Here is a 10,033-nt window from a genome sequence, read left to right on the forward strand (position 1 = left end):
GTTTGTTTGGCTGATAGTAGAAAGGTAGAATTGGATGGGATAGGTCACAATGGTGCCTTCCATGTAATCTCATATATATAGGCAAATACAAGATTTACAATAACTACCATAATGGCCTCAATCTCCTATAAACAGAAGGCTCATCATATGGTGTTGATATTCAATTAACTAGCAATGGCAGGCACGGCGGCACGCCGCGCCCGATGTTCGCATTTTAGATTAGGGTGGCGACATGGAGGTGTGGTAGGATTCAGGGGATAAACAACATACAAAAACATCCAGGACAATGATGTTAGATAGTGATTGACATAACATATAACTTGCTCCATGAAAACCAATACAAAGCCTCAACCACTTTAAAAATCAGAATCTAAATCTACTTTGTAAATGGTAATGTGATGCAATACTGACAGCGGGAAAACAATGCCATTCCATCATTTAGATATTATAACTGGAAACAAACTGCAAAGTTGCCAAGCTAGCTCTATTCAGCAGTGCAACATGTTCCCATTACATACTGTAATACATAGGCAAAGAAAACATACAATGCAGACTATCTGTGCCTCCGATTACAAAAGATCTAGTGCAGTGTATGAACAATTTGTGCCTCCCGTGAGGTGATGCGGACATCCTCAAAGGCCTTGTGGCAGTGGTGTTCACGGCAGCACGCCGCGGCAGCGATATGATTATTTGGTAGATGCACTACCGAGTAGGGCCACTCTCTGCTGAATGCACATTCCTTTGATCCATCTCTAGCATCCATTATATTCAACTGAACACTGCACAGTCATAGCAATGAATTGTTCGAACCAAGTACTCCTTCAGCCATAACTAAATTCTGAGCAGATTTGCATGACCATAAACTCAAGTAATTATGGGAAAAGGCGATAGAGATGGCCATGAAGTACTTTGTTCTGCCCAAAAGAGGAAGGGATGCTCCAGTGGATTTGTTGACTTTTAATTGCTGCAAAAGAGAATTTATACTGGTTAGTTGCAAGTGCATGGGTGTATATTATGTGTATAAATTACTTTTAATGGTCGACAGTTACACATTGAGGACTGATCTGGGAACAACTCCTTCAGGGCGATTGGTTCAAAGATACCCCAGTTAGACCTCTCTTCCTATATGATCTTTGTAGATTTCATCCAAAATGAGCATAGTGTGCCGGTGCATTTACATATGAGTATGAACAGGGTAGGAGTACAAAAGAACGTCTAGATAATCAAATGGTCTAGTTGGCAGTACATTTTTTAATGCGTTATGTGAAACTGGACCAGGTAATAGGCTAAGTAATTTTTTCTACATTTTGTTTTTCATGGTCATCCCATATTTATTTTTCTCTTATTTCCACATTCTCTCAATCTCCCCTCTCTGAACCTGCCGATGACGCTCAATCTCGACGGGTAGCGCCCCGCTCCAAATAAAACCAGACTTTGAATTGCAACATGAAAACTGATAATAATGTAAGTATCAAAATATTACTCTGGATAGAATAAAAACTAAGAAAATAAATATCTACTCAAAATTAAACTGAATGTCATATTTAGCTTTTGTAGCATTTCCCTTTTAGCTCCTGATAATGGAAAGGACGTTTCGAGATATTTTATTATATGACCGACATAAGCATGAATACCACATGAGAACGATGCAAATTGGCGAAGTGTCATGATTCTTCTTTAAATAAGCAAATAGCATCCACCATCACATCTCACTCACTTGTTTCTATGTTGGAGATGGGCGGAAGTCAGCGCGACAAAAGGATCTGGAAACAGACTAAGCACCTGCGGTCCCCATTCCATAGCGAGGTATATAATTTTTAAACTGAAGTATCTACATAATATAAGCCATGTAGAAGCTAACCTGGAGCAATTAAATCTCTATTGGTGTCAAATGTGGTACTTTGATTCAACGGTGATGTGCACAACACCTTCGTCAGGGACCAATCATAAGAGGAAAAAGGAGCTATATTGCACATAGAAATTGCAAGTTCATTGCCATCCTATAGACTATGTCAACTGTAAAAATAGCCTTTGTCAGGGACCAATCATCAGAGGAAAAAGGAGCTATATTGCACATAGAAATTGCAAGTTCATTGTCATCCTATAGACTATGTCAACTGTAAAAATAGCCCAGTAACTTCAGATTGGTTGGTTTTTGCCACTTGGGATTGGCTAGACCGCCACAGTCCAAACTGAATAGACGCCGGGATGAACAAATATTGCCTTATGGCCGCCGGTTGTACAGTAAAAAATATGCTACTAAATCAATATAAATTGGCAGCAATAAATAATATGAACAACGGGAAAAGAGTAACGTATGTTGGGGAATGTAATAAGAAAAGAAAAAGGGACTTAGCAAACCTGAAAAAACATGGATTTCTGTTGTACGCAGCTGTACCTGCTTACATTCGTCTTACTTTACCTGCGGCTCATAAGAGCAAAAACCAACCAAACTTCAGAGAAAATAAATTCAAAGTTAGAGCACCAAGAATATGATATGATGGTCAGAGCTAGTCTCCTGCTTGAAATTGTTACAAATGATTAGTGGTGCAAAAAGAAATGTGATGGTGAATGCATTCCTTTCCACAATTTTTTAGCCCCAGCTTGGTTCGAACAAATAACTCAAATGTAGCCACATAATGTATTTACCTTCCTAAAGCACGAAAACATTTAGGATTTAAGTTATTTTTAAACAAACAGTAAACCAACACACAAAATTTTAAGGACTTATACAGTTATGCTTATTCTAATCTAGGTTGTAGCAGAATGACAGATTAACCCATTCGATATACTTACAATATTCAGCTATAAATGACTGAACAAAGTAACTTCGATGAGGAAAAAAAAGTAATCTGGAAGTAGAGCACGATATTAAGAAAATTACCATTATCATGAAGGAAAGGAAGACAACACATGTATTATCAATCTTTTCTAATACTAAATTCCATTGTACATTTCCTTTTAAGATGGTCATGTTCAGAAATACAGACAAAATATTAATGTACTCTCATGCTAGATTCTAGATAGAACATCTACCGCTGATCTAGTATAAGTTGAAAAATAAAAATCACATAAGTTCCAATCATACAAACTCACTAACCATAAGATATAGTTGTACTTGGTCTTGGATGAATATACACTAAATGTAATTGACTGACATATGACCTGGCCTCTCAATCTGCTTTGATTTCTGTGTGGTGTCCAAAGAATCCAAGAGGTACCCAAGATTGCACTTTGTACAAAATAATTTACACCCATATAAAAAGCCTCGATTTCCTTGTTCTTCCATGTAGTATGTAAAATTCATTCATATAATTGATAGAGCTTCTCACGAGGAGCTCGCAGATTCCCGCGGACAACTGAAGCCACGCCAAGGAGTAGCTAGCCCCATAGATGATCAGTTGCAGACCCCCTTCATTTGCTTCTCTGCACCTTTGTTTTATGAAGGGAAATTAGACAAATTTAATTTAAACAGTGACAATTAAAAATTATGGACCTTCCGTAAAGTTTTTCCACTCAGTTTATTTCTTACACCTTTTCTGGTTACATACAACATTTTCTCATGATTTCTTATGAAAAGCAGAGCAATGCACTTTCTTTTTCCAATCATCCATTTTTGTGGTAGCACTCTGTATTCATAGAGGAATACAATCATGAAGGTGTAGTGCAAGTGAGGGGCAAAATATACGGATTATGAATGTATTAGGAGTTAATGTAAAATTATGGAGTGTAAACTATGTAAACTGACATTAAACCAAAGAATGGCATGAAAAAAGAAGGCACGTGATTCCAGTAAGTGAAGCAAACCAATCTAAACCAAAACCCTCACCATATGCCGGATTAGTTTCAGGTTATACTCAGAAGGAAGAAATCACACATCAACATATCAGATAAATATTGCAGACAGAAATATGAGGCAAGCGAATGAAATGGGAGAAGAACGAAGATAAGTTCGCTGCAGCCACACGCAACCTTTGGTAACCTCTTTCCGACATATACATCTCCCAAGACACAACTCACCAGGCTAGGCGGATGGCCATCGCCACATCCCCTCATCTACATATACATCTCCCAAGCCTAGATACCTCGACTGGTAGCCCAGGTAATGCATACATTCCATTGAGAATGAAATACTGAAACACTCAGAATCATTACGCTGACCAAACACTCATAGCACTTAACTGAAAGAAGAGAAGATATAAAAGTAGTAAAACAACACAATGGGCATAATCTATGTTTATTTCCCAGAACTAATTGTAAACCTGCGAATTCAAACGCACATGCACCAAGAACTGAAAAAACCCACCATCGGAGATATCACTTGTCCCATGGTAGCCGCAAGACAGAACCAGAAAGCAAAAGAGCAGGGCTATTGAACTGCTGCCAGGAAGCAAGGCATTAATAAGTCCTTCCAAGTAAGAAATTAAGGGAACTTGAATAGTCAAGCTGGTACTAAGAAGTATATGCTTTAATAAATTATGCTTCATAGGATTTAATGGGTCTCCAAATAAGATCCTAATTGGTGTACAAATAGATCTGGAGCAGTCATGCAAACAACAGTATACCAAGTAAAATAATGAGTGGAAGATGGTCTCCTCCAATTTTCATTTATTTTTCAAATATACTCACATCTACAAAGTAGAAGGCCAAAAAATAGTCTAGCAGTTTTTGTTATAACACATCAATCTAGTACTGCTATCAAGGTTGTTTGCAACCATATGTTCACATGGAAACAACATTTATGAATCCACAAGAAGAACCTGAGCAGATAACATCAATCAATAAATCCAGAAATTAGCAAACAGAGAAGACACTAACGAAGAATAAAAGAAGGGATATATAGTCATAGTGCAGAGATTCTGCCATGGCGCCGCACCTCGCCCTCTTCCGCATACTGTCCATGCTCTTTCTGAAGCAGCTCCCATCTGACGGCCATGCTCGCGCAGTTCAAAACCACATGTGAGCATCCACTGCTGCCCGACAGAGATTGAGAGGAGGTGAGAGGCATAGTAGAAGAAAGGGCCAAGATGAATCGACCAAGATCGGTCATAGAAAGGAGCAAGCTGAAACGGAGAATTCCATACCTGCGCGTCCACTGGTAGTTGCTGGCCTCCTCCCTCTGATGTTGATGTTGAGCAGGTGCATCGACTCCGGCAGGCCGTACGTGCTGCCGGCCTCGCCTGATCCCACACTGACCTCTTGACCGCGTCGGCCTCCTCAACTGGGAGCCTCTGTGCCCGGCGCCCCGTCCTCGGCCTCCTCGTGCGGCTCTGATGCGGTGGTGGTGGGCTCCTAAACAGAGGAGCTGCTGATGCAGATATGGAGGAAGACCTTGGCCATGGAGAAGCTCCCCATGGGAGACCGGCGGCTACGTCACCCGGCAGGCAGCGATCCGCCGCGTCGGCCCCGGGGCCAACCAGCGCCGCCGGCCATCTGTAGGCGACGAACAACGAAGAAGAGGAAGATGTGCCTGTGCCTCAAAGACGCCGGAGAACGCGCCCACGCGGAAGCGAATGGAGGCCATTGTCAGGGAGAAGCGCAGGACGGCGAGGGATCAGCTGAGGAGGAGATGGGGCCTGGGGCCTGCAGGGAGCGACAGGACGTGGTGGCCGGGGGTGGAGGCGAGGAAGAGGAGACCAGAGGGCAGGGATGAGCGAGGAGAAATGGAGAGAAGAGGGGAAATTCCTAGATAGCAGCTATGTGTAGGGGACAAATCGATATGCCACTTTGACTGTCTGGCTCCTTAAAGGCTACAACCACACATCCAAGAGACACAAAATAACGTACCGTCTCAGAAAATAAAATTTAAAAGCTTCCACAAAATTGCAAGGGAGCACCTAAACGTACACAACAAATAGCCAGCAGAAACTAAATTACCAAGTAGCACACGTGTCAGCATGACGATAATTCAAAAAAAAACCAAAATTAGGAGAACAAAGATGTTTGTTAAGGTTTAATATAGTACTTATTACTCCGATATCCTAGGGATATTCGGTGCATAACACTTACGAAAGAACTAGCAAAAGCGGTACAGGGATATTGCACTTGTGCCTTCGGACGCGATGGTGCCGGCTCGTTGTTAGAGCATCTCTAACAGAGCCCATAAATCCCGCTATAACTGAATTTTTCCGGTGGATTTACGGGTTCAGGCCGAAAGTGTCACAGAACGGAGTCCGAATTGTTGGGCCAGCCCAAATAAATAATTCGGGGGCCCGAGAAACTGGAGCGTCGACCTGTATAAATAGAGGCCGCGGAGGGGAGTTGGATTCCAAAACCCTACTCCCCCGCCACTCCTGCCGCCGCTCCGCCGCGTAGCCGCACCACCTCCGGCGACGAATTAGTTTGTCGTCGTCGGCTTCTCTGCTCCGCCGCCACCACCCCTCCCACCGCAATGGGGCGCTTAAGACGCGTTGGTAGGGGAGGGGGTCAATCGGCGGTGGAAAGACGCCACCTCATCCACCGGGTGTCCGGTTGGAGGCGGATCGCGCTAGGCGGTCACTCTCCGACGGAGCTTGGAAGCGGGTGGCCCGCAAGTGGCCGCGTAGGTTCGTGCGCCGGCCTGCACGCTCGGAGACGGGCAAGGGGGAAGCCGAGGCGCTGCCAGCCGACGCGTGCAGCCCGTCGCTGCTGGCTCTTCCGCCACGCGGCGACGGCAACGACGACGAGGAGGAAGACGGGCCGCCGCTCACCTGCGGGAGCTCGTCGGAAGCGGCGTCGGTCGAGGTGTGCGCTCGTCCTCGCCTAGGCGCCTCCGGCGAGCCAAATAAAACCCTCCTCCGTCGCTAGCAAAGCCCCAGTGACAATCCCGAGGCTAATTTCTTAGTTTTTAGGGTCAAATTAGCGCGGTGGATTAGGGTTAGTTAAGTATTTTGGTTGATATTGTAAATTATGTTCCAATGTAGCTCGATCGGAGCAAGAATTTCTTTCATTTCGCAAGGATCATCGCAGCAAATTTTTCCGCGACTTTTGATTTCCCGTTTTTCAGTTCGCGTTTTCGGTTTCTATTTTGTGCCGCGACTCAAAACGTCGAAACAAACAAATTCGGGAGACCGAACTCTGTTTTTTCGGTTCCACTTTATAAGGGCTCTGCTAGAGATGCTCTTAGAGGGGATCTCGGTGTAATGATGCTGCAGGCGTGCCTCCTCACGCCACGCGGTCATTTGATTTCAGGATTTGATGAACTGGATGGGCTACACATTAATGAACTGCAAACATTTTCTATAATCATTTTATTCGTATTCTTTCATAGAAAATATCCCAAGGGATGGTTATTCTTTTTGTCAAAATATATATATATATTCAATGACCTCCTTATTTCGCATGATTCCAAAAATGTTAGATACTTGGACTCTAGGATTTTGTTTGCAACAAAGTTTGTTTCATTGAAGACGGAAAAAACAACTGATTTATTTTCAAAATCTTTGAGTAGATGGAAGTTTTCTAATTTCTAATTAAAGTTTCCTGTGGAAAATACCTAATGGATTTAATTTTGCAAATCAAACAAGCGAAACAACCCACGTAAAAAAAAAATCTAAGGATTACAAAAACAAAGTTACTATGAAGATGCTTTGAATGAAAGGAGTTTATCGAGCAGTACAGCTCACAAGCTTATTCAATATACTAACTGTACATACACCAAGAACTACAATACACAAATCACAGCTAAATTTACATAGATGCCCAACTCTGATTGGCACCCACAAAACACAAATATGATTACGCTCTCCTTTTAACTGTTTGAATCGTGCACTCCTGTAGTCCCATTGAAGAGAATGACGAGCTCTACTCGTCCTTCCAGGATGACAATGGAGGGGTCTCAGAATCTTTCCAAGTACCCGTCACTCCAGGGTACCGGTCACCCTGGACATCACCTGCAGTAGCGTAGGACTCCAGTTCAGCCATCTCCTCTGGTGTGAGCTTCACAGATAGAGCTCCCACGTTCTGGTGGAAATTCTCGATTTTTGTTGTGCCGGGTATTGGGCAAACATCGTTGCCCTGATGATGAACCCAGGCCAGTGCAAGTTGTGATGGTGTGCACCCTTTTCTTGTTGCCATTGCGTTAACACGCTCAAATATCAAGGCATTCTTCTCAAGATTCTCAGGTTGAAATCTAGGCATATGCTGCAATAGTACAACATTCTCAGTGAAAGAGCAAACTGATTATTGAAGTTCCAATTCTCTTTTCTATGAAGAAACTAACGAGGCATTGTGTATAGATTGAAAGAGGTTCAGTACGGTGGAAAGATGAACATTTCGACAACATATAAGTCTAATAAGATAGATGATGGCAGGTTTAGAAACCAAATGGCAATACAGAATTAAGTAGCTACCACAATAACAGCAATAAAATGAAAACTCACCTTGCGGAAGTCCTGGTCTGATAGCGAGTCAACCAATTTTGATCCTTTAGAGAAAAACCCTCTGCCAAGTGGGCTGTAAGCTACAATTCCAATTCCAAGTTCTCTGAAATTGTTGACAAAAGAATGACATTTTGGTAAAAAAAAAAACGTCAAGACTTTTGAACAAATAAAATGGTGTGATTTTTGTACAATACCTGCAAGTCGGAATTATGTCTTCTTCCACGTCTCTAGACCACAGTGACCATTCCAGCTGAACTGCAGTGATAGGATGAACTGCATGAGCCCTTCTGATTGTTGATGCAGACGCTTCGGATAATCCGATGTACTTTATCTTTCCTTGTTCGACTAGCTTCTTGAGCTCTCCAATCTTAATAAGGTGGAATGTAAATTTAGTTTGCAATATAGAAACAAAGGCATGGATTACATTATAACAACATACAAGGACAAGGGTGAGAATCATAGTAGCCAGGTTCAGGGTCGATGCCGCGTTCCAACAACCCAGGGTCAATTGACCTGATTGAGGGCCGGGAATGAGATGGGGTCGACGCTCGGGCGTGACCCAGAACGACAAGTGTGATCATGGGAGATCAATACATGGGCGAGAGAGAGACGCCGCCACAGCATGGGAGACGAGGCAGGACGGAGATCTTTATTTTTAACATGCTAGAATATGTTAAAGGATACACGTTCGAAGCTTATCGATCCGGGTCATCGACCCAGATTAATCGCAGTCACGTCCCAAATCATCGTTGGAAAGAAGAGTACTCCCGCGACCCCTTCCTCGACCTGGACAACCCGGGCTAGCAACTATGGGGAGAATACAAGGTCTGACAGCTCTGTGTGGAGATAAAGATAGCCATTTAAGACACCAAAACCCAATTGCTCTCTCTGTGTAACTAGTGACTTACCCGCGATCTCCACGTGTACGTGTATCCATAACCATTACCACAGTGAACACTAAAACCACTGCAAAAACACAAACAAACAAACAAACAAAAGGCAGTTATACAGTACTCACCGTGACCTCGATAGGCACCCTGGTGTCTATGCGGTGCTGGTAGTAGAGATCAATGCAATCGACGCCCAGCCGCTTAAGGCTGCCCTCGCATGCCGCCCGCACGTACGCCGGGTCACCACGAGTCTCCCGTTTGCCGTTGAGGAACGAGACGCCAAACTTAGTGGCCAGGTCCACCTTCTCTCTTACGCCACCTTGCAGCGCCTATCAGTATCAGCATAAGAACATTAAAACGATCGAACACCTTAAGCGCACACCCGTAGATGTAGCAACAAATCAAAGATCGGACTACTTTAAAATCCAGAAGAGCAGAACTAACGTTGCAAACATATTTTAGGATCCAGAGGAGCAGAAATCTTAAGCAGAACCAACCTTGCCGAGGAGGATCTCGTTGGCGTGCGGACCGTAGACGTCAGAGGAGTCGAGCAGGGTGACGCCGGCGGCGACGGCGTGGTGGATGAGCGCGACCATGTCTGGCTCGGGCTTGGGCGGGCCGTACAAGGAGGCGGACATGCTCATGCAGCCGAGGCCCTGCGCCGAGACCTCCATCCCCTGAGAACCCAGCTTCAAGCGTGGCACCATCGTGACAGGAGCGGCCGCCATGTACGGCAAGGTGGTGCGCTCTTGGTTCTGGCCGGATCGCCTGACGACGTGTCGT

At 43.9% G+C, this 10,033-nt stretch overlaps 1 protein-coding gene and 1 long non-coding RNA gene across 3 annotated transcripts; both read right to left on the reverse strand.

The window, feature by feature from the left end:
* Positions 1-479: 479 nt before the first annotated feature.
* Positions 480-5,250, reverse strand: LOC124674318. 2 transcript variants are annotated; one of them, XR_006992981.1, is made up of 3 exons: positions 5,085-5,250; positions 3,101-4,970; positions 480-2,422 (listed from the first exon to the last, which is right to left on the reverse strand). It is a non-coding gene; the product is annotated as an uncharacterized LOC124674318 (long non-coding RNA). The 2 variants fall into 2 exon arrangements; XR_006992982.1 differs by having other exon boundaries at positions 3,101-4,973.
* Positions 5,251-7,573: 2,323 nt separating this feature from the next.
* Positions 7,574-10,033, reverse strand: LOC124674316 (probable aldo-keto reductase 2). Its single transcript, XM_047210354.1, has 5 exons — positions 9,748-10,033; positions 9,379-9,579; positions 8,555-8,727; positions 8,361-8,463; positions 7,574-8,121 (listed from the first exon to the last, which is right to left on the reverse strand). Exons 1-5 carry the CDS (start codon positions 9,976-9,978, stop codon positions 7,783-7,785), a joined length of 1,047 nt encoding a protein of 348 aa, XP_047066310.1. The 5' UTR covers positions 9,979-10,033; the 3' UTR covers positions 7,574-7,782.

The sequence above is a fragment of the Lolium rigidum genome, chromosome 7 (genome assembly GCF_022539505.1).
Source record: "Lolium rigidum isolate FL_2022 chromosome 7, APGP_CSIRO_Lrig_0.1, whole genome shotgun sequence".
Taxonomy (NCBI): Eukaryota; Viridiplantae; Streptophyta; class Magnoliopsida; order Poales; family Poaceae; genus Lolium; species Lolium rigidum.